At 43.1% G+C, this 25,261-nt stretch overlaps 1 protein-coding gene across 7 annotated transcripts in view; it reads left to right on the top strand.

Annotated features, from left to right (window-relative positions):
- The window catches only part of LOC144587199 (uncharacterized), a 263,842-nt gene extending 239,050 nt beyond the window's left edge, over nt 1–24,792 (top strand). For 2 of the 7 annotated variants that reach the window (XM_078386970.1, XM_078386969.1), the window contains exon 2: nt 18,397–24,792. In XM_078386970.1, the coding sequence (XP_078243096.1) occupies nt 18,592–20,715 (2,124 nt within the window). In that variant the 5' untranslated portion in view covers nt 18,397–18,591 and the 3' untranslated portion in view covers nt 20,716–24,792. Of the gene's footprint in view, nt 1–1,747; nt 1,865–2,140; nt 2,267–3,431; nt 3,563–18,396 lie in introns of those variants that run through there. The other 5 variants (XM_078386966.1, XM_078386967.1, XM_078386965.1 and 2 more) reach the window with 5 other exon arrangements.
- Nucleotides 24,793–25,261: the final 469 nt, after the last annotated feature.

The following is a 25,261-nucleotide window of genomic DNA, read 5'->3' on the forward strand; positions in this document are numbered from 1 at the left end:
AAGACCCCCACTCGCTTGAGCATCCAATGGAATATGGAGGATGATGAGGGTGGGAGAGCCCCCCCGCCCCGGACCAGAGGCAAGCAAGGTTCAAATCTAAAGCCACCCCCCTCGCCCCCAACCCCAGGCCAACCTTCATGGGGGCCCATCCCACTGAGGGCCCCCCCATGGGGGCCAGTGCCCTTTGACCTCCCAAGAGCGGAAGGCTGCCTCGTCCAGAACGCAACAAATAAGGAGGCCTCTGGCATCAGTTCACAGCCAAGATGAAGGCAAATATCAAGAAGTATACAAACATTCAATGACAGGAGTTTTTGCTGAGCTCCTTTGTTCAAAGTTCAACTTCTGGGGCTCCCCTGAATAGGGTTCCTGAGATACAGGAGGTGTTCAAAGGGGGCTTTCCCATGGCCACCCGCCCCCTGAGTCTTGGTGGCTTAAAGCCCTCTCTGGGCGGTTTACCATTTAATGAGGCAGGCTACACATTGCCCCCCACCCCGAACAAGCTGGAAGCTCCTTTTGCCGACCTTGAAAGGATGGAAGGCTGAGTCAGTCTTGAGCGGGCTGCCAGGATCCGCTGGGATCAAAGGCTGACCGTGAGCAGCCAGTTGACTGTAACACTATTTATTTATTTATTTAAAACATCTTCGCCCTGCCTTTCTCCTGGAAAAGGAACCCAGGTGACATTGCGACAATGAAAGACCCCATTTACAGTTGAAAACAATTGAGTATGCAAAGGGGGTTGACATCATTGAAAAGCGATGCTTTAAACATGATGAACAATGAATAAGGAGGCATCTTGCATCAATTCACAGGCAAGATGAAGGCAAATATCAGGAAGTATACAATTTTTTGGGGGGGGAAGTCTGCAATGAACTGAATCCTCTCCTAAGCACAGGAAAGTATAGGAAATCCGTCCTATAATCCATGTTTACGCTGCCTACAATTTTTACCTTTCAATTTGCCAATACAGTTGCAATGTGTCGATATCTGATACTTTGTCTTTTCTCTGTTATTCCCAAACTCCTTTCATTCAGCCATTGCCATATTTGATTGATTGACATCCACATCTACCCCCTAACCTTAATTCCCTTCGCCAAAATCCTCCCCCCCATTGAAAAGAAAAAAAAATTGAGGGGGAAAACCACAACCCATCACAAAAATACAGAACAGCTGAACAATTATATACTGTTTCCCCGAAAATAAGACCTAACCTGAAAATAAGCCCTAGTATGATTTTTCAGGATGCCCTACCCCCAAAATAAGTCCCAGTGAGGTGAAACCCCAACTTCCACCCTCATGCATCAATCCTTCACGTTTTTTCCAGCAGGGATTTATAAAAACAACAACCACCTTCTGAAGAACCAAACCAAACCAAACCCCTTTGCACTGGGGGGAAAAAATATATCCCTGACAGGTGAAAAGAAGGCAGATTTCTCCCCTCCCCCCCCCTCGTTGTGATGGAACTATCCACAGACAAGAATTTTTTTAAAATGTTAGGCAGAATTTTAAAATCTTTACCTGCTTTTAATAATTCCATTTTAATTTGTGTCTATTTTTTTTAAGTTTCACTTTTTATTTTTTTCTCTTATAAGCCCCCCCCAGACAGATAGACCCCCCCTCTTTCCTTTCTGCAGGTTCCCCCCTCCCTTCATTCATGAGAAACCCTTTTGGGGGGGGGTTGGACGGGGAGGGAACCTAGAGCTACGAAAAAAGGAGAGAAGGAGCTCCTCCCCCTTTCTTCCCCCCCGCCTTTCTCCAAACCGGAAGCGGGTGGGAGGCCCCCCCGTCTGTCCCCCTCCCGCCTCTATGGTCACTGGGGAGGGCGCCTCTCCTCGGGAGTTTCCCCCGTCTCGGGACCTGCAAGGAGGTGAGCCATGCAAGGGGGGAGGTTTTGCAAAATATTTGAAGGAGAGAGAACGGGGAGGGAGGGGGGAGGGGGGGCTCTTCTCCTTTCCCTCCAGATTGGCAAAAAAAGCGCCCGCTCCCCCCCTTCCCTTCCCTCCCCCCCTTTTGTGGCCTCCCAAATTGCACCCCTTTCCTTCCAAGTCTCCTCTGTGCGCGTGTCTCTTTGGGGGGGGGGGTTGGAGGCGGGGAACCTAGAGCTACGAAAGAGGAAAGAGGAGTTCCTCCCCTTTTTTTCCCGCCTTTCTCCAAACCGGAAGCGGGTGGGAGGCCCCGTCTGTCTCCTCGCGTCTCTATGGTCTCCGGGAAGGGCGCGTGCGGAAGGGGTCTCCACGTGAGTTTCCCCGGCCTTGGGACCTTCAAGGAGGTGAGTCCATGCGGGGGGGGGGGGGGGGGGTCGGTTGTGGATTGCAAAATATTGCCCCCGGGCCGGGGGGGGGGATTCCAAAAAAGGGGGAGGGCCATTCCCCCTCCCTCCCCCTCCCCCAGAGAGAGGCACCCCTCCCCCTCCTTGCACGCCTTTCCTTCCGAGTCTCCTCTTTCGGGATGCGGGGAGGGGGGAGGTCGGGGGAGGTGGGGGGGTCGCCTCCGAAGGACATCTCTGTGGGTCTCTTTGGGGCGTGCATGGAGGGGGGGTGGCACAACCTGGGTTTTCCTTTGAGGAGACCCCCCCCAAACCGCCCCCCCCGACCTTCTCTTGGATCCTGGAGGCTTCGGGTGGCTGTGGGGAAAAGAAAAGGAAGGAGAGGAAGGATCGGGGCTCTCCCCCCTCCTCCCTCCCCCCCCCACAAGGGGGAGAAAAAGTCCAGGACCCCCCCCCCATTCTGCAAAAGTGGGAAAAGGGGCTTTTTATGGCTGGAACGCCCTGAGTGGGAATGAGGGGGGGTCTCAGCAGGAGGAAGAAGAGGAGGGTAAGGGGGGGGAACAGAGAGGGAGGGGGGAGGGGAGGCAGAAAAAGTGGGGGGGGGTCAGCGGGGAGGGAGGGAGGGGCCCGAGGCAGGCAACCTCCCAGAGAGACACACACACACAAAACACAGACTGTCCTTCAGGGATGTGGCTCTTCTGGGGGGGGGGAAATCCAGGAGAGAGGAGGGCAAAACAAAAATTAAGAGCGGGGACGGAAATCCACTTAATCAGAGCCCCCCTTTTTGATCACTCCCCACCCACTTGGGGGGGGGCTTCCTTTGTGAAGCAACACCAGGAAAACCCAAAGGGAGCTTCTCTTCCTTAAATTCTTCTCAAGAGGCAGAAAAACAACACGCCCCAGATTCTTTCTCCTTTCTCTCTCTCTTTTTCTCTTTTCTTTTAAATTTAAAATTGAAACATAGAAAAGACATGAAACCCTAGATTTCAACTGCAATGGAATGCAATGAATCCAATCTCGTTCTTATTTTTTTTAATTCAAGAAACTGCTCTCTGGACTTCCCAGTTCCCCCTTTCTGGATTGGGAGTGTGGACCCTCTGCTTCTTCTATCCCGACCTGCAGAAGGGAGAATATTTTCGACCCTTTTTCTCATGGTTTCCCCTTTCAGCTGCTGGTCTTCCTTCAGGAGCTGACTTCGTACTTCCTGAGGGGAAAACAGGATCTTCTGCATCCAGGCCAGAGAGCTCCGCCCGCGGGTGTCCTCCGTGAGATTTCTCGAAAACAAGACGGTCTCTCCAGGTGAGGGTTTTTGGCCTCCTGGGTATAAACGTGCGGAAAACAAACAAATGGGTCCCTTACAGATAGTTGGGGTGTGCCCACCTCCCCTTGATAACCTTCCTGTAGGAATTCCCCCACACTATCTGGAAGAAAGTGTATTTCAACTTCCTTGTCTTATTGATATATTTAGGTTACCAAGCAGGGCCCAGATGTATGGACTTCAGCCTCCGTCTCCCTGCTGGCTTTTATGTTTCAACTATTTTGGAGTGCTCCAACCCTGGAGGCATTCAAGAAAAACTCAGGTCCTCGCCTGGCAGATCTGCTTGGACTCTATTCCTGCCTTGAGCAGGGGGTTGGACTTGATGGCCTCGTGGGCCCCTTCCAACTTCACTTTTCCATGATTCTATGGTTCTGTCTTGTGTTTGGCATCCGGGCAGCATTCCTAAATGGGCCCCCTGCTAGTTGGAAGGTGAGGGGCTGGAAGGTGTGAAATATATAGGCCTCTGACTTAATACAAAGGTTAAAAGAAAATTAATATAGGAAATAACATGTATTTATTATTATTATTTATTTATTTATTTGATTTATACCCCGCCTATCTGGTCCAAACGGACCACTCTAGGCGGCTAACAACCATAAAGATAATATAAAACAACGAAGACAGACAATTCTAAAAAAAGAAGGCACTACATTAAATCATATAATACACAAAACAAAAAACAAAAACAAAAAAGAGGGGGGTCAAGAGGAGTATGATGGAAAGGCCTGCCGGAACAACCATGTCTTCAATTGCTTCTTGAAGACACCCAGCGAGGGAGACCTGCGGATCACAGGAGGTAAGTTGTTCCAGAGGCGAGGAGCCACCGCCGAGAAGGCCCGATTTCTTGTCTTCTCCTTCCGGGCCTCCCTCGGCGTTAGGCTCCTCAACCTCACCTCCTGGCTCGCGTGGGTGACACGGGTAGATCTTGGCGGGAGAAGGCGTTCCGCCAAGTATCGAGTCCCTAAACCGTTTGGACCGTTTGTAGAGTAATATTTTCTCCTTCAAGACCAGGAATGAAACTGCTTTCGACCATATCCAGATATCATTCCGCACTTTTAAAATTCTGACAATTGAAACTGTAAGCGATCAGCTCTCCTAAGAGAATGCTTGACCGGTCGGACAGAGAGTACAGTGGTGCCTCACTTAATGGGCGCTCTGTTTAGCGATGAAACCGCATAGCGGTTAACTTTTTGCGTTCGCAAAAGTGATCGTATTGCAATGTTTCCTATGGGGTTTTATCGCTTTGCGATGATCAGTTCGCTGTTTAGCTTACCGATCATCGCAAAGCGATGAGTTTTTTAACAGCTGATCGGCGGTTCCAAAATTGCCACTTGGTAAACTAAATGGCCACCCACTGTGTTTTCACGCCGATTCCTCGCTTAACGTTGCTATGCGAGGCACCATTGTAATTAGAAGCTTGTGCCCCCTTATACAGCTGGGTTGAGTCCTGGTGACCTCAGCCAAGGGATGCCCCAAACCTCTGCTTACAAGTCTGCCCTAAAAAGATACTTCTGAAACCTTAGAAAATTCCAAAAAAGAAAAACACATGAGCTATGTAGTCTTTAGACACTATGCTTAACAGGGTAGGACTCAGTAGCGTAAATGTGGCCTAATTTCCCCCTCAGGGTAATACTAAGACAGCTATACTGTTCAAGAAGACAAATGGTTTTTATAATTATTATTTTATTTTTAAAAAGAGTTTACAAAATAAAGTCAGTTTAATGCATAAGCAAGCATATTACTATTTTCAAGGTTTGTTACAAAATATAAATGAAGCAACAATTCTCTTTAAATACAAAAACACTAAAAATCTCTAAAAAGTTCTATTAGCGTAGGCAAGAGGCATAACGCCCCCCCCTTTCTCCCTAGTTTCCCTACATCTCTATCAGTCCTTCACCTGCACTGCGCAGCAGGCAAAAAGACCTAGAAAAACTATAATGGAAAAGTAGTCCAAAAAGGTCAAGGAAAGATGAAATCAATGGAAGAATATTGTTTATAGTAAAAGTTCCTTTTTCAAGCTTCACTGGAACCCCCTCTTCTTCTTCGTCTCTCACACTGTCATCCAATCAAGGCACTAGTTCAGGTAAACAGTCCCTCCTTATCTTCTTTCTTCTCATGGAAACAGGTGTTGTTTTCCTTAGCACACCTGCCGTTCTGCTATAACAAATGCCCAGTCTTTTTATCTAGGAATGTCCTCTTCAGGCCTACAAGAAAACATTCCCACATTCCTCTAGAACAGGGGTGTCCAACCTTTCACCTTCCCTGGGCCACAGTAGAAGATGAAAATTTGGTTTGGGCCATATATAAATCTGGTTTGGGCCGCATGGGGGGGCAGCCCTAGCCATCCTCTGCAGCCCCGCTTCAAGCGCGCTTACCGGCAGCTGCGATCTCAGACAGCAGAGGCTGCCAGCTTCGACTCCGGCGGCTTTATGGGGCCGGGAGGGGATCCACCTATTGATGGCGATGGCGCAATGCCGTCACACAGCCCCCTCCCGCTCCTTCCTTCCCTCTCTTCCCCCCTACCGTTGTGACGTGCCCCAGCTGCATTCTGGCCGCAAGTGCCAGCAATGTAATTTGAAACTTTGGAATTTCTTTAAAAATAAAAAATTGCACTGGGCCGCATTATGAGCTGACCTGGGCTGCAGGTTGGACAAGCCTGCTCTAGAAAATACACTGTCAGCATGCAGAATCATTTATACAGAGAACCAATATGGAATCCTTTTTACATTGTTCACAACTACATATCCCATCCTCAGTACAAGACTTAATCCACCTAAATCAATCCATGACATGTCACCGGTCGAAATGAACAAAAATCAGAAATTCTCTATGTAATTTCCATTTTTGCAATTAATTACAATGATAAGCAGTAATTAATTGTTTACAAAGTGCAGCATAATAACTAACAATCCTATGCAACAATCTACTACATTATTACATTCAAATATGCATCTAAACTAGCAAAGCAATTGAGGTAGGAAAATATTCTAATAGCAGCATGTGAATACATTAAAAATTGAATCACTTTCACTAACCTGAAAAACAAAAAACAATCATGTTAGTGTGAATAATCAAAATACTTCACTCTATATGTGCTCAGATAGCAATTCAGTAGTAAAAAACAGTAAAATCATGAAATAATTGATAATATAGCATTGATTCAGTATACTAATACACTATTAAGCAGTAAAAATAAGAAAAAGCACTCTGTGTATACTCAAGAACTCTGCGATACACAACTTCAGAAAAACATGAACAAATCAGACTTTCACCACCTTAACCAACTTCCATTTCTGAATCTGCATATAGGCATCCTTCAGTCTCGAGAGACTATGGTGACATGCTCTGAATCGAGGAGTGTCCTCTCCAGAGCATGAAGCCCGGGTAAGGTAATATGGAGGATAGGCTGTTACCCAAGCAGCAGATCCCCCCTCTCCACATGGCTGAAATGGTCCAATGGAAAGGCAAGAGCCAATACAACTGGTTCCAGCAATGTCGCAGGAGTTGGCAGAACGACACGAGCTGCCTTCGGGACTCCAGCTCCGGATTTTGCCTCGAGGTTTACTCCTGAATCCTTTTCCATGAGTGGATATGGCCACAAGGCAGTGGAGAAGGAAAACTCCGATTTCAAAAGTAATAATTACTTGGGAAGTAATAATAGAAGGTATAATTATTATTAGAAGCAGTAATTACTTGGGAAGTAATAATAGGAGAGGAGGACAGAGCTTCCTTCTTAAGCACTTTTCGCCATCTGGAGAGCAGGGAGGATAAGTTGGGCTCTATTGCTGGTGCCTGGTAGGTAGGGAGGCTTAGGTATGGGCGCAGGGCAAGCAAAGGAAGCATGAGGGCAATCCAATTAAGAGCTGGGGATGGCCTACCAGAATGAGAAAAAACAGCAAGGAGACTGCGGTTGAGAAGCCCAACATGGTGGTTGAATAAAGGGACAGACGGGCTGGAAGGGTTCTGAGCCACAAGAGGGATGGGAAAATATGTCGGCATCCCAATGGGTGAAGAAGCTGCCACATAGGAAAGACCCAAAAATGAGCATCTGGCTCTTAGGTGCTGGGAGTCCATGTGTGTTTGGAGCAGAAGGATGCTGAACAGAGATGCCCCAGTTCAAATTGATGTGTTTATGTTTTGGAACTCACACTGTGTTTCTCCCATGTACTCAGGTTATTAGCCAAGTTACTTATCTTTCAGCCTCAGCAATTTATATGCAGTCTGTTAGCCTAGGCTGAGTCCCTATTATTTAGTATAAGAACATTTGTACTTTGCAGTCCATTCCTTAACCAGCAAATGTTCCCAGCATAGTTCTTATAGGCGTGGGCATGTAAGGAAAGGATTAAAATGTCCAAATTTTCTTATACAAAGCAACAGGGTTTCAGCTACTGTTTTGTATTACCCTTGCTGACAAACATTGGTAATCCATTTTGCAAATGTAGAAAGTGTGTACTTGAACAAATATATTAGTCAAAGTTGCAGGATCCTTTAAATATTGTAGATGCGTCCTTAAAGAAAAGGCAAGAAAATTGTCTTGAAACCTGGGAGGAGAGAAAGCACAAAACCATAGAGCAAGATAGCTTTGACTGAACAACTCTAATTAGATCATGCTCTCCCAGCCCATCAGCATAGCAGGAGCGTAGGTGGAAGTAGTAAGTGAAAGTAGATGTCATTTCATAATAACAGAAGTTGCCTGAGATCACTGAGTGAGGCAGATACAGTATCCCCTTTCCCCTTCCCAACATCTGCTTGTCCATACCTCCATAATGAGTCACAACTAACTGGAGATATAAAAGGCAGGTTCCACAGAAAAGAGCTGAGTTGGTGGAGAAAGAGTTGCCCTAATCAAGGTTCTACAACATTTGGGGGCTGGTGGGAGCACATCTGGAATTTTATCATGGATGCTATTGCAAAATGGCTGCCACAAAATGGGGCACAGAGTCAATAGCTGCCTGCTACGATTACCATGGCCTGTCATGAATCTGCACAATACATTCTGGATAAACTGTGAGCAATCACTGCTTTTCTGCCAGGCATGTGTTTAATGACAAAATCATATTCTTGCAATCTAAGACTCCAATATTCTCCCAAACCATGATAGTTTCAATTTAGAATACTCTTAATTCCATGCTCTCTAGTGGGTTTTTAATAGTCAATAATGAATCATCAGCATACAAATTAATTTTAATTATATCATTTTTACCTATTCATTTGATTGATTTATCAAAGATATGAGTCTATAGGACCCCGGATCTGTTTGATCCTTATTGGGTTTTAAAATGTATAGAAAAAATATATAAATGACAATTTAAAAACTAAATTGTTGGAAGATGATAAAAGAATATTAGAAGAAGAGATCAATGAACAAGAGATTGCTGAAGTTATAAATAAATTAAAAAATGGTAAAATGCCAGGCCCTGATGGATTGGGTCCAGAATATTATAAACACTTTAGTTCCATTTTGATACCTAAGTTTAAAATGTATTATAATAAGATAATGGAAGGAGAGACAATACCTGCTTCATGGAAGCATTCATTAATGATTCTTATTTTCTTTCATTACATTATTTCCTTTATACAATTTCTTGAAATGTGTGTGTTTAGTCGTTTAGTCGTGTCCGACTCTTCGTGACCCCATGGACCAGAGCACGCCAGGCCCTCCTGTCTTCTACTGCCTCCTGGAGTTGTGTCAGGTTCATGTTGGTTGCTTCGCAGACACTGTCCAGCCATCTCATCCTCGGTCGTCCCCTTCTCCTCTTGCCATCACACCTTCCCAACATCAAGGTTTTTTCCAAGGACTCTTTTCTTCTCATGAGATGGCCAAAGTACTGGAGCCTCAGCTTCAGGATCTGTCCTTCAAGTGAGCATTCAGGGTTGATTTCCTCTAGAACTGATAGGTTTGTTCTCCTTGCAGTCCAGGGGATTCTCAAGAGTCTCCTCCAGCACCACAATTCAAAGGCATCAATTCTTTGGCGGTCTGCTTTCTTTATGGTCCAGCTCTCACTTCCATACATCACGACAGGAAAAACCATAGCTTTGACTATTCGGACTTTTGTTGGCAAGGTGATGTCTCTGCTTTTCAAGATGCTGTCCAGATTTGTCATCGCTTTCCTCCCAAGAAGAAGGCGCCTTTTAATTTCAGGGCTGCTGTCTCCATCTGCAGTGAGCATGGAGCCCAGGAAGATAAAATTTGACACTGCCTCCATATCTTCCCCTTCTATTTCCCAGGAGGTGATGGGACCAGTGGCCATGATCTTAGTTTTTTTGATGTTGAGTTTCAGACCGTTTTTTGCACTCTCCTCTTTCACTCTCATTACAAGGTTCTTTAATTCCTCCTCACTTTCTGCCATCAGAGTGGTATCATCTGCATATCGGAGGTTGTTGATATTTCTTCCGGCAATCTTAATTCCGGCTTGGGTTTCTTCCAGTCCAGCCTTCCGCATGATGTATTCTGCATATAAGTTAAATAAGCTGGGGGACAATATACAGCCTTGCCGTACTCCTTTCCCAATTTTGAACCACTCAGTTGTTCCATGACCAGTTCTAACTGTTGCTTCCTGTCCCACATATAGGTTTCTCAGGAGACAGATAAAGTGGTCAGGCACTCCCATTTCTTTAAGAACTTGCCATAGTTTGCTGTGGTCCACACAGTCAAAGGCTTTCGCATAGTCAATGAAGCAGAAGTAGATATTTTTCTGGAACTCTCTGGCTTTCTCCATAATCCAGCGCAAGTTAGCAATTTGGTCTCGAGTTCCTCTGCCTCTTCGGAATCCAGCTTGTACTTCTGGGAGTTCTCGGTCCACATACTGCTGAAGCCTGCCTTGGAGGATTTTGAGCATAACCTTGCTAGCGTGCGAAATGAGTGCAATTGTACGGTAGTTGGAGCATTCTTTGGCACTGCCTTTCTTTGGGATTGGGATGTAGACTGATCTTTTCCAATCCTCTGGCCACTGTTGAGTTTTCCAAACTTGCTGGCATATTGAATGTAGCACCTTAACAGCATCATCTTTCAAGATTTTAAATAGTTCAACTGGAATGCCATCACCTCCACTGGCCTTGTTGTTAGCCAGGCTTTCTAAGGCCCACTTGACTTCGCTCTCCAGGATGTCTGGCTCAAGGTCAGCAACTACATTGTCTGGGTTGTCCGGGATATCCACATCTTTCTGATATAATTCCTCTGTGTATTCTTGCCACTTCTTCTTGACGTCTTCTGCTTCTGTTAAGTCCCTCCCATTTTTGTCTTTTATCATGTTCATCTTTGCGCAAAATGTTCCTCTAATATGTCCAATTTTCCTGAACAGATCTCTGGTCTTTCCTTTTCTGTTATCTTCCTCTATTTCTTTGCATTGTTCATTTAAGAAGGCCCTCTTGTCTCTCCTTGCTATTCTTTGGAAGTCTGAATTCAAGTTTCTGTAACTTTCCCTATCTCCCTTGCATTTTGCTTCCCTTCTCCTCTCTGCTATTTCTAAGGCCTCGTTGGACAGCCACTTTGCTTTCTTGCATTTCCTTTTCTTTGGGATGGTTTTCGTTGCTGCCTCCTGGACAATGTTACGAGCCTCTATCCAAAGTTCTTCAGGCACTCTGTCCACCAGATCTAGTTCCTTAAATCTGTTCTTTACTTCCACTGTGTATTCATAAGGGATTTGGTTTAGATTATACCTGAGTGGCCCAGTGGTTTTTCCTAATCTCTTCAGTCTAAGCTTGAATTTTGCTATGAGAAGCTGAAATAATAATGAAAAATCTTCAATTTTCTTTCATTATATTACAGGTCGTACCTGTTCCATCTTTAATTAACCCTATTGATTTTTTTTTGCTCTTCTATTTTTACATGTACTAGCTAGTAATTTTGAATTTTTGTAAGTAAATTCAAATAATCTCTTTAAATATTTCAAATCTCTCTGAACTTTTTCTATTTCTACATTGTCTAATTCTTTTCTCTTAGCCTGAATTTCTAATAAAATTATTCTATCTCTTTCTATAAAAAAATATATTTTCTAAATTTTTCAAATCTTCTAATTTTTTCACTTCTCCTTAATTTTTTTAAATTTACATGATTCTCTTTATGCTATTCCTCTTGTGATTGCTTTCATTGTGTCTCACAGCAGGCCTGGTTTGTGTGTGTGTGTTTAGTCGTTTAGTCGTGTCCGACTCTTCGTGACCCCATGGACCAGAGCACGCCAGGCCCTTCTGTCTTCTACTGCCTCCCGGAGTTGTGTCAGGTTCATGTTGGTTGCTTCGCAGACACTGTCCAGCCATCTCATCCTCAGTCGTCCCCTTCTCCTCTTGCCATCACACCTTCCTAACATCAAGGTTTTTTCCAAGGACTCTTTTCTTCTCATGAGATGGCCAAAGTACTGGAGCCTCAGCTTCAGGATCTGTCCTTCCAGTGAGCACTCAGGGTTGATTTCCTTTAGTATTGATAGGTTTGTTCTCCTTGCAGTCCAGGGGATTCTCAAGAGCCTCCTCCAGCACCACAATTCAAAGGCATCAATTCTTTGGCGGTCTGCTTTCTTTATGGTCCAGCTCTCACTTCCATACATCACGACAGGAAAAACCATAGCTTTGACTATTCGGACTTTTGTTGGCAAGGTGATGTCTCTGCTTTTCAAGATGCTGTCAAGATTTGTCATCGCTTTCCTCCCAAGAAGAAGGCGTCTTTTAATTTCAGGGCTGCTGTCTCCATCTGCAGTGATCATGGAGCCCAGGAAGATAAAATTTGACACTGCCTCCATATCTTCCCCTTCTATTTCCCAGGAGGTGATGGGACCAGTGGCTATGATCTTAGTTTTTTTGATGTTGAGTTTCAGACCGTTTTTTGCACTCTCCTCTTTCACTCTCATTACAAGGTTCTTTAATTCCTCCTCACTTTCTGCCATCAGAGTGGTATCATCTGCATATCGGAGGTTGTTGATATTTCTCCCGGCAATCTTAATTCCGGCTTGGGTTTCTTCCAGTCCAGCCTTCCGCATGATGTATTCTGCATATAAGTCAAATAAGCTGGGGGACAATATACAGCCTTGCCGTACTCCTTTCCCAATTTTGAACCACTCAGTTGTTCCATGACCAGTTCTAACTGTTGCTTCCTGTCCCACATATAGGTTTCTCAGGAGACAGATAAAGTGGTCAGGCACTCCCATTTCTTTAAGAACTTGCCATAGTTTGCTGTGGTCCACACAGTCAAAGGCTTTCGCATAGTCAATGAAGCAGAAGTAGATATTTTTCTGGAACTCTCTGGCTTTCTCCATAATCCAGCGCAAGTTAGCAATTTGGTCTTGAGTTCCTCTGCCTCTTCGGAATCCAGCTTGTACTTCTGGGAGTTCTCGGTCCACATACTGCTGAAGCCTACCTTGCAGGATTTTGAGCATAACCTTGCTAGCGTGCGAAATGAGTGCAATTGTACAGTAGTTGGAGCATTCTTTGGCACTGCCTTTCTTTGGGATTGGGATGTAGACTGATCTTTTCCAATCCTCTGGCCACTGTTGAGTTTTCCAAACTTGCTGGCATATTGAATGTAGCACCTTAACAGCATCATCTTTCAAGATTTTAGATAGTTCAACTGGAATGCCATCACCTCCACTGGCCTTGTTGTTAGCCAGGCTTTCTAAGGCCCACTTGACTTCGCTCTCCAGGATGTCTGGCTCAAGGTCAGCAACTACATTGTCTGGGTTGTCCGGGATATCCAAATCTTTCTGATATAATTCCTCTGTGTATTCTTGCCACCTCTTCTTGACATCTTCTGCTTCTGTTAGGTCCCTCCCATTTTTGTCTTTTATCATGTTCATCTTTGCGCAAAATGTTCCTCTAATATCTCCAATTTTCCTGAACAGATCTCTGGTCTTTCCTTTTCTGTTATCTTCCTCTATTTCTTTGCATTGTTCATTTAAGAAGGCCCTCTTGTCTCTCCTTGCTATTCTCTGGAAGTCTGCATTCAATTTTCTGTAACTTTCCCTATCTCCCTTGCATTTTGCTTCCCTTCTCCTCTCTGCTATTTCTAAGGCCTCGTTGGACAGCCACTTTGCTTTCTTGCATTTCCTTTTCTTTGGGATGGTTTTTGTTGCTGCCTCCTGGACAATGTTACGAGCCTCTATCCAAAGTTCTTCAGGCACTCTGTCCACCAAATCTAGTTCCTTAAATCTGTTCTTTACTTCCACTGTGTATTCATAGGGGATTTGGTTTAGATTATACCTGAGTGGCCCAGTGGTTTTTCCTACTCTCTTCAGTCTAAGCTTGAATTTTGCTATGAGAAGCTGATGATCAGAACCGCAGTCAGCTCCAGGTCTTGTTTTTGCTGACTGTATAGAGCTTCTCCATCTTTGGCTGCAGAGAATATAATCAATCTGATTTCGATATTGCCCATCTGGTGATTTCCATGTATAGAGTCGCCTCTTGTGTTGTTGGAAAAGAGTGTTTGTGATGACCAGCTTATTCTCCTGACAAAACTCTATTAGCCTTTGTCCTGCTTCGTTCTGAACTCCAAGGCCAAACTTCCCTGTTGTTCCTTTTATCTCTTGGCTCCCTACTTTAGCATTCCAGTCCCCTAGAATGAGAAGAACATCTTTCTTTGGTGTCAGTTCTAGAAGGTGTTGTAAATCTTCATAGAATTGTTCAGTTTCAGTCTCCTCAGCAATGCTGGTTGGTGCATAAACTTGGATTATTGTGATGTTGAATGGTCTGCCTTGGATTCGTATTGACATCCTTCTATCATTTTTGAGATTATATCCCATTACAGCTTTTCCCACTCTTTTGTTGACTATGGGGGCTACTCCATTTCTTCTACGGGATTCTTGCCCACAGTAGTAGATATGATAATCATCTGAGCTGAATTCGCCCATTCCTGTCCATTTTAGTTCACTGATGCCCAGGATGTCGATGTTTATTCTTGCCATCTCCTGTTTGACCACCTCCAGCTTCCCAAGGTTCATAGATCTTACATTCCAGGTTCCTATGCAGTCTTTTTCTTTACAGCATTGGACTTTCCTTTCACTTCCAGGCACATCCACAGCTGAGCGTCCTTTCGGCTTTGGCCCAACCACTTCATTAGCTCTGGAGCTACTTGTACTTGTCCTCCGCTCTTCCTCAGTAGCATGTTGGACGCCTTCCGACCTGAGGGGCCCATCTTCCAGCGTCATATCTTTTAGCCTTTTGTTTCTGATCATGGGGCGTTCTTGGCAAAGATACTGGAGTGGCTTGCCATTTCCTACTCCAGGTGGATTGCGTTTAGTCGGAACTCTCCACTATGTCCTGTCCGTCTTGGGTGTCCCTGCACGGCATAGCCCATAGCTTCTCTGAGTTACTCAAGCCCCTTCGCCACGACAAAGCAGCAATCCATGAAGGAGGCCTGGTTTAGCACCTCCTAGTTCATTTATTGTCCATAGTTCTAGCCATTCCTTCTTTATCTTTTCTATTACTTCTGGGTACTGCAAAATATTATTGTCCATTCTCCACGTTTTGGAGTCTTTATAATCTTCCTTTATTTCAATCTCTATTAACATCAATGCATGATCTGCTATTTTAATAGTATTTATTTCTGTATCAACTATCATAGAAATTAAATCTTGAGATATAAATATATAATCTATTCTAGAGTATTATGTACCACTGAAAAATAAGTATATCTTTTTTCATCATCTTTCAATTCTCTCCAAATATCCTTCAAATGGTTATTTTTAAATGGCTATATTGTTCATCTTTAAATCATTGACTCCATTTTCTGATTGATGATTCTGTTGTAGAAAGACAATGTCCAGTTTGTTTTCCCTCAACACTCCTTCTATTCTTCTTTTCACTGTTGATCCCAGGTCTTTCACATTTAAAGTTGCAAGTCTTATTTTTCCACCAATGTGTTTTCAAAAGTTTTCTTTCTAATAGGTCCTGTGTGTAACTTTTCTTCCCACTAAAATACCAAAAAAGAACTGAAACATAAAACAAACATCACAACACCCAATAATTTATCTTTACCAATCTTGGGAACACTGGCAATGGTGCAGCTAAAAAATATTGTAAATAAATAAATAAATAAATAAATAAATAAATAAATAAATAAATAAATAAATAAATAAATAAATAAATAAATAAATAAATAAATAAATAAATAAACATCCTCTCCACCATAGTCCCACGCCATGACCACTGGCATGAGCAAAAGGTGGGGGGAGACGCCACCATTGTCCGGCGGAACTACAACTGGAGCCTCGCCTCTGATCTTTTCATTTGATTTTTGCATTTCTACTTAATGTTTAGAACTAAAATAGTAATGAAATAAGAATACCCTTCTCCTTCCCCCTTTCCCTCCTATTGTACTCATTTACAAAATTAAGATTCAGTTTTTAGTAATTTTAATTTTTTAATCACTTTTACTATCTAGTATAATTAATGTGGTTATATGAGTATGATTTACAAGAGAAAGAAAGAAGAAAGTAAAGAACAAAAAGAAAGTAATATTGAGTAGACTTGATTAGAAAACAACAGAAACAAACATCAAAAAAATTTAAAAAGGGGGAAAGGGGGAGGAGAAAGACATATATGTATATACACACACACACATATGGCTGGCTGGGTTAGGAGTTGGGGGCACTGTTTTACGGTGGTTCCGCTCCTTCCTAGCTGACCGTGTCCAGAGGGTGGTGCTGGGGGACAGTTGCTCTGCCCCATGGCAGTTATGTCATGGGGTTCCTCAGGGCTCAATGCTGTCCCCCATGCTGTTTAACATCTACATGAAACCACTGGGAGAGGTTGTCAGGAGGTTTGGGCTGAGGAGTCAGCAATATGCTGACGATACTCAGCTCTACCTTCGTTTTCCACCAATCCAGGTGAGGCTGTTTCTGTGCTGAACTCGTGTCTGGACCTGATAATGGACTGGATGAGGGTTAATAAATTGAAACTCAATCCTGACAAGACAGAAGTGCTGTTAGTGGGTGCTTCACTGGACAGGCTGGAGGGCCATTTCCCTGCTCTGAATGGGGTTACGCTCCCCCTAAGGGACAGGGTCTGCAGCCTGGGGGTGCTCCTGGACCCCAGTCTAACACTGGAAGCCCAGGTGGACTCGGTGGCCAGGGGCGCATTCCTTCAGCTGCGGAAATTATACCAGCTACTGCCCTACCTAGACAAGCGGAGTCTCATGACAGTTATACATGCACTGGTAACATCCTGCATAGATTACTGCAATGCGCTTTACGTGGGGCTGCCTTTGAAGACGGTCCGGCGACTGCAACTGGTCCAGAATTGAGCTGCGCAGCTGGTGAGTGGTGCAGCCGCCAGGGAACATATCAAGCCGATTCTGTATAAGTTACATTGGCTACCAGTTGCTGCCCGGGTCCAATTCAAAGTGCTTGTTTTGACATATAAAGCCCTAAACGGCTTGGGCCCTGGATACCTGAAGGACCGCCTCCTTCCATATGAACCTACCCGGCAGTTAAGATCTAGCCAAGGGGCCCTTTTGAAAGAGCCATCCCTCAAGGAGGTAAGAGGGACGGCTTGTAGACAAAGGGCCTTTTCGGCAGCTGCCCCCAAACTATGGAATGCCCTCCCGACTGAGATTCGTCTGGCGCCGACATTGATGACATTTTGGCACTAGGTCAAAACCTTCCTGTTCCAGAAGGCTTTAATTGAAATAATATTAGCTGTGGGTCTGATGGCAAATTTTTAATATATTTTAATTGTATTTAAATTGTTCTAAATTTTATTGTATTTTAAATGTAAGCTGCCCAGAGACCTTTGGGTAATGTGGGCGGCATATAAATTAAATATATAAATATATAAAAGAGAAATTTTATTAGGAGAAAGATAAAGTAAAAAAGCAAAAAGAAGAAAAAACTGGTCCATCTTCTTCCACACCTCTGATTATTTCTGGTTCAGCCTTCTAGTTCTTTGCTTGTAGTTGGAGTTAACTCCTGACTTTGTCCTTCCTTCCTTCCTTTATCCAAACCAGGATAGCTTAAATTTCCAAGCTTTCAACAATTCTGTACCTTCGTCACAAGAGTAGATTTTAAACAGAATCTTGTCTTTCCAGATTTCCAAAAAAATTGAATAACCCCACTGATATCTGATGTTATTTTTCTTCAAAATTGCTGTAACCGGCTTCATAGATCCTCTCCATTTCATAGATTCATTACATAGATCCTGGAAAATCTGTAACTTTCTGTCCCAATAAACCAGCTGGTGTTTTGGTTTAATTACTTTCATAAATTGTTCTTTCTTTGTGTAATTCAAAAACTTCACCACCACTGGTCTAATTCTGACACTTTTTGGGTTACCCAGGAAATATATCTCATTTTATACAACCAATCTTTCACTCTAAATCACTTTTTTCTTTAAATGAATCCACATACAGTGGTGCCTCGCACAACGGGTGCCTCGCACAACGATGGATTCACACAACGATGGCTTTTTCTGATAAATTTGCTGCCTCACACAGTGATGTTTCCTATGGGGGATTTTCACACAACGATGTCTATTTTCCCTCATTTAAAAGTGCCTTAAACTGTTTGAAACCTGTTTTAAATGCTTGCAATCGTTAGCCCACCTCCTGAAACCTATGCAAACTTAATTTGGTGTTGTTCTGAGTCGTTGTTAATTTTTGGTGATTTTTTGTTTTTCCCTCATTGAACTCTATTGAACTGTCTGTCCAATACCCCTCCCACCTCAAGGTCGAAGGAACAACCTCAGGTCCAGCCTCACGTCCACCCTGTTTCTCCTCCCTTACCTTTTTGCCTATCCTTCCTTCCTCCTCCATGACACAGTCGGAGCCAGAATGCATTTCTTCTTATCCCTGAAGCTTTCTGAAGTGGTTGTTTCTCTTCTTTTTCTTATCTATTAGATGATGAACAGGAGAATAAGAATCACCCAGGAAGACCTGGGGCATCCACTGCAGAAACATATCACCAAAGGAAAATAACAGAAAATTGAAAATACAACTGGGAAGGAATGGAAAGAACTCTCACAGGGGAGAAAGCAAATAAATGCATGTCAGTGTATTCGCAAAGGCTTTGCATGTCACATCAGTAGACATAAAATGACTCATAGAGAGGAGAAACTGTATCCATGTATGGAATGTGGAAAAAGCTTCAGTCACAGCAGTGCCCTCAGTTCACATCAAAGAACTCACACTGGGGAGAAACCATATAAATGCATGGAATGTGGAAAGACCTTCAGTCGAAACAGTCACTTGAGTTCACATCAAAGAACTCACACTGGGGAGAAACCATATACATGCATGGAATGTGAGAAGAGCTTCAGTGACAGCAGTGCCCTGAAAAGACATCAAAGAACTCACACTGGGGAGAAACCATACAAATGCATGGAATGTGGAAAGAGCTTCAGTCGGTGCAGTAACCTGAGTTCACATCAACGTACACACACAGGGGAGAAACCATATACATGCATGGAATGTGGAAAAAGCTTCAATCAGAGCAGTGCCCTGAATACACATCAAAGAACTCACACTGGGCAGAAACCTTACAAATGCATGGAATGTGGAAAGAGCTTCAGTCACAGCAGTCACCTGAGTTCACATCAAAGAACTCACACTGGGGAGAAACCATATACATGCATGGAATGTGGAAAGAGATTCAGTTGCTGCAGTACCCTGAGTTCACATCAAAGAACACACACAGGGGAGAAACCATATAAATGCATGGAATGTGAAATGAGTTTCACTGCCAGCAGTGGTCTCAGTTCCCATCAAAGAACTCACATTAAGGAGAAACCATATACATGCATGGAATGTGGAAAAAGCTTCAGTCATAGCAGTGCCCTGAATAGACATCATAGAATTCACACTGGGGAGAAACCATATAAATGCATGGAATGTGGAAAGAGCTTCAGTTGCTACAGTACCCTGAGTTCACATCAAAGAACTCACACTGGAGAGAAACCATATCAATGCATGGAATGTGGGAAGAGCTTCAGTGACAGCAGTTCCCTGAGCTCACATGAAAGAACTCACACTGGGGAGAAACCATATAAATGCGTGGAATGTGGAAACAGCTTCAGTCACAGCAATAATCTGAGTTCACATCAAAGAACTCACACTGGGGAGAAACCATATAAATGCATGGAATGTGGAAAGAGCTTCAGTCGGAAGAGTACCCTGAGTTCACATCAAAGAACTCACACCGGGGAGGAACCATATAAATGCATGGAATGTGGAAAGAGCTTCAGTCAGAACAGTACCCTGAGTTCACATCAAAGAACTCACACTGGAGAGAAACCATATCAATGCATGGAATGTGGGAAGAGCTTCAGTCAGAGCAGTAACCTGAGTTCACATCAAAGAACTCACACTGGGGAGAAACCATATAAATGCATGGAATGTGGAAAATGCTTCAGTCACAGTAAATATCTGAGTTCACATAAAAGAACTCACACTGGGGAGAAATATAAATGCATGGAATGTGGAAAGAGCTTCAGTCGGTGCAATAACCTGAGTTCACATCAACGTATACACACAGGGGAGAAACCATATAAATGCATGGAATGTGGAATGTGTTTCACTGACAGCAGTGGTCTCAGTTCCCATCAAAGAACACACATTAAGGAGAAACCATATACATGCATGGAATGTGGAAAAAGCTTCAACTATAGCAGTACCCTGAATAGACATCAAAGAACTCACACTGGGGAGAAACCATATAAATGCATGGCATGTGGGAAGAGCTTTAGTCACAACAGTACCCTGAGTTCACATCAAAGAACTCACACTGGGGAGAAACCATATAAATGCATGGAATGTGGGAAGAGCTTCACTCAGAGCAGTACCCTGAGTTCACATCAAAGAACTCACACTGGGGAGAAACCATATAAATGCATGGAATGTGGAAAAAGCTTCAGTCAGAACAGTAGGCTCAGTTCACATCAAATGACTCACACGGGGGAGAAACCATATAAATGCATGGAATGTGGAAAGAGCTTTAGTCACAGCAGTCACATGAGGTCACATCAAAGAACTCACACTGGGGAGAAACCATATAAATGCATGGAATGTGGGAAGAGTTTCAGTCATAGCAGTGTCCTGAATTCACATCATAGAAGTCATACTGGTGAGAAACCATATAAATGCATGAAATGTGGAAAGACTTTTAGTCATACCAGTAGCCTTAGCTTCCATCTAAAAAGTCACAATGGGGAGAAAGCATAGAAATACACATAATGTAAACCGAGCTTCAGTAAGAGCAGTTATCTTCATATCCAGTCTTTTCAATACATTGAATGTGGAAAGCCTGAAGTAGACCAATAGCCTTAGTTATCATTGTCATGCTGACTTCTACGTAAAGAGTTAAGGATTGTGGGTCAGGGTGTCGGTGTGGGTGCAAAACTACCACCTTTAGTGCCTAAGGTAGGTCCTTTAGGCCTCAGAAGTGGAGTATGGACAAGCCATTGACAAGCCTGACCTCAAAATAAACATTTGCTTACTTTCAAAGCAATAAACAATTGACTTCTTCCTTAGACAGCACAACTGCCTGAGCATGTAGGACCTCTCAATATTACAGTAGCATAAATGACCTTCTCAAATCCTCACTAGATTCAGGTTTAATACTGCTGTTCAAAAGACCAGTCCTCCATTGAAGAATTGCATTAGTTTTTATTAAGAAATTTTATTAAGAATTGCATTAGTTTTTATAAAGAAAATAAAATAGATCTACAGGGGTGGGGATCAATTAAAATGATCTTCGGCACCAGGCAAAGGCCTTTCTTTTTAGCCAGCATTTTAATTAAACAGTATTCCCTAGCTGGCCACATGAGCAGCAGGACTTATTAATTTAAATGTTTTAAGAATTATTTTAATATATAATATTTTATATTGTCTTTTAAAATGTTTTCAATTGTTAATGTTGTACACTGCCCAGAAGCCACTGGTAACGGTGCGGCTAAAAATATTACTCTCACTACATGTTAACATCTAGGGAAGCTGGGCGATTTCTCCCTTCTCTTTCAAAAGGCAAACCTCTCACATTCCACAACATCCACCATCAATCTCACATACAGGAACAACCATTTTTCTACAGGTCTCTGGACCACCTTCTTCATGAGATTTCCAAGCTGTTAACCAATTAGGTCCAAGTGGGTGTAACTTAGTTCACTGCCCACATTTCACACAACAAGATCCAAGCCCAGGTGGCTTATATTTATGCTCTGTTTCATCTTCTCTGGGCCTCTTGGGCTTTGCTTCCTTATCTTCGTGCCAGGCAAAGCAACTCTGCATAACAATCTCATGAAAACATTCCATTGCTTTGAAATTCATCTTACACTGAACCTAACAGACTCCATCTTTGTATGACGACAAGTTCCAGTTTCTCCTATTTCCTCACATTCATCAAAGAACACAGTTGTTGCAGAAACTATAGAAATCCACGGAATGTGGATTGAGTTTCAGTTGGAGAGATAACCTTAGTTGTGTGCATTATTGTAAAAGAATTAACTTTATGGGATGCAGATTTCTTTTAACATAAAACGTAACACTGCTTTTTAAAAAGTGCTTCAGAATGTGAAAGCTTTTAGAAAAATCACAGCTGGGGATATAGTTTACATTGCAAGTCCTTGTTTTGGTACAAAGCTACTGATAAGTTAACAAGGCATATGTAGCTCATTCAGTTTTGTGCTTAATATGAAACTGAGAGAAAAGAGAAAAAATGAATGAATATTGAAGTCCGTTTCTGTTGTATTTAATTTATAACATTAATTAACAAAGGGATGTTGAAAATTGAGTTAAACCAAGGAGAATAATAATATACTGTACAATGGACACTTTTACAGAATTAGTGTAAAATGAAAAAAGATGGATTTTTTTAAGGCTAACTGATGAAAGATGAGCAAGTAGCAAAGAGACAAAAGGTTTGATTTGTTTTAGAAGGCTTTGCCCTCGTAAATAATAATAGTAATTGAGTTTTGAAGAGGGAACCAATGAATATATAGTCTGTATTTTTATAAACAACTAGACATTTCTGTGCTATTGTATCAAGAGCATCCTGGTTTGTAATTACAGGTATTGTTCAAAGAGAGCTGACATTTTGTTAAGATGTTGTGAGTTTTTCAAGCTTTGATCTCTTCAGGCCCTAGACTGCACTGGGTCAGAGTTGACCCAATCCTTTGATTTTCAACATCTGAGCTTCTCAGAGGCTGGGAAATCCAAGCCTTAGGAAGATACTGTTTTGCCAACAGATGAATAACAAAGGGATATAAATAGAGATAATACACACACACACACACACACACACAAAGTTATTACAAAGGAATGGAGAATGTTTTCGTGGAGTAGAACAACAGACAATGGAACTGATGCAGAGTGAAATTCCTTAGAAAATAGGAAAGATAACCATGTTGCAGCAATGAAATTTACATACAGCTGGGTGAGAAGAAAATGTTCTCTGTGTTAACAACCTGCTTAGCACCAAATAATGCTTTTGACTTTGTATACATTTATTTTAAAAGTTTAAATACTTTTGCATGTCTTCATTGAAAATTGTAAGGTTTTTTGCTCTTTATCATTGTATTCCTAGAAACTCTGAAGTGTTCTGAAGATGTAATCTCTTTCTTTCTAGATTATGAGCTCTGGTGTTTTAATGTGTGTGTATTTTTGATTCAAACATGTCTTAAAATTTGCCTATAACCTAAGTTTAAATACCCGCATCTTTTTACAAGGTGCAAGGATGTATTTTAAGTAAGCATACAGTTTCTGCATAACCTACAGCTTTTTTTGGATTTAGTATATTTAAAGTAAAAGAACTTGTACAGAATTAAGAAGTTTTGGAATTGGCTGGAATCATTGCAACCATGAAAAGACTCCTTATGAGACACCCAGATGAGCCTCATCTTGTCACGGATTGGCTTTGTGAGGGAGAAGATCTGGATGAACTCATGCTGACTGGAGTGCTGTCCTTTCCTGAGGAGAGGATGAAGAAGCTCATGAAGCCCCAGAGAAAGAACATATGACCCATCAAAGAAGTGACAGCTCCGTGGGGAGAACGGGATGAGAGATATCGGATGAGAAGGGTCACAGAGAAAACCAGGAAGATAGAGATAGGTCTGGGTGAAGAATCAAAGGTTCAGAGCAGTGAAGGGATGGGAGAGTCGGGAAATGAGCCAGGTGGAAGTTTCAGTGAGGGAAGCATAAGACCCATCAGAGGGAAGGAAGGATCCACTGGGTGAGGGAACGTTAGGAGCGGCGGAGGTGAAGGAGAAAAAAGATAGGAATAAGACAGGAAGAGGGAAGAGAAATATATGGGTCAGTTGTCTTTATTGGAACCCACATGGGAAACCGCACATCTCCAGACATCTGAGAATACTGAACCCCCACAGCCTGGTTTCGTTGTGGGAATCACCCTTTTTCTGCCATTATATCAGTGTTGATGAATCATAGAATCTCTTCCTTAAAGGAGGACCTTTAAAAAAAGCAGTCATCTTTCTATTCATCAAATATCTCATACAAAGGGGAACCCACTGCAAAAGTGAAACTGCTACCATATTTCCCCAGTAGTAAGTCCTACCCTGAAAATTAGCCCTAGCATGATTTTTCAAGATGATTGTAATATAAGCCCTACCCTGAAAATAAACCCTAGTGAAGTGAAACCCCACCCTCTACCAGGGATTCACCGGGACCCTCCTGAGCCCTTGAGAGAGACTCAAAACTTTTTCCCCTCCTCTCCCCTTTTCTTTGATCGCAGAGGGGCTGGGGAGTCAGAGAGGAAGGACCTGCTCCTGATCTCCTTAGTTCCCAATGGCTCTTCAGGATCGTCCTCTGCAGTGTAGACAATTTCCGACTTCTGCCCCCTGCCCTGCCTTTATTTTTCCCCTCCCCTCTTTCTCCTACCATAACTTTTTAAACCCTCCTCTTGTTCGGCTCCCTCTTCAGTGCTGCTGGAAGGGCCATGTGTGGAAGCCACTGCTGCCCTTTCCTCAACTGGGCTTGCCAGCTTCAGAACCCCTTCCACATCGATGCCTTCCCCTTCACAGCTGCCGTTGTTTCTCGCAAAACCAACCCGGCGCCCGCCAGCCCCAACGGGAGCCTCATCCCAGGCACCGCCACCGGAGGAACCCGATCCACCACTGTGTTGCCTCCTGGCAGCGGCGGAGGCCCCTCTGGAGGAAGTGGCACCAGGTACATTTAAAGAAGGGAAAGGAGAAAGGGAATAAATTAATAATAAATAAATAAAATAAATGATGGTAATTGAATAAATGTAGATTCTTCTTGAAAAAATAAAGCATCCCCTGAAAATAACCCTGATGTGTCTTATTTTCATGGAAACACAGTAGATTATTTTTCCATTTTGTTTCAGTCTTCCGGGGTATTAGCTATTCCACACAAGTGCTGTGTAATCTGCAAATGTGATTAGAATTCCCAGCACCTCCTGATCCAGATCATTAATAAAATGGTTGAAGTGCACAGGGCCCAGGACAGACCCTCTGGGGTACCCCACTTCTTACCTCCTCCCAGGTTGAGAAGGAGATGTTAATCATCCTCTGACTAGGGTTCTGTAGCCTGCCAGCTGTTCGATCCAGGCCATGCCTAGTTTGCTTGCTAATCAGAATATCATGAGGCACTTCTACAAAGAGCTTTGCTGAAGTCAAGATGTCTACACCCTTCACACTATCGGGGAGGTTACCCAATCAAAAAATGAGAACAGATTAGTCTGGCAGGATTCGTTCTTGACAAATTCATGTCGGCTTCTAGCTATGACTGCTTTTTG

The sequence above is a fragment of the Pogona vitticeps genome, chromosome 2 (assembly GCF_051106095.1).
Source record: "Pogona vitticeps strain Pit_001003342236 chromosome 2, PviZW2.1, whole genome shotgun sequence".
Lineage (NCBI taxonomy): Eukaryota > Metazoa > Chordata > Lepidosauria > Squamata > Agamidae > Pogona > Pogona vitticeps.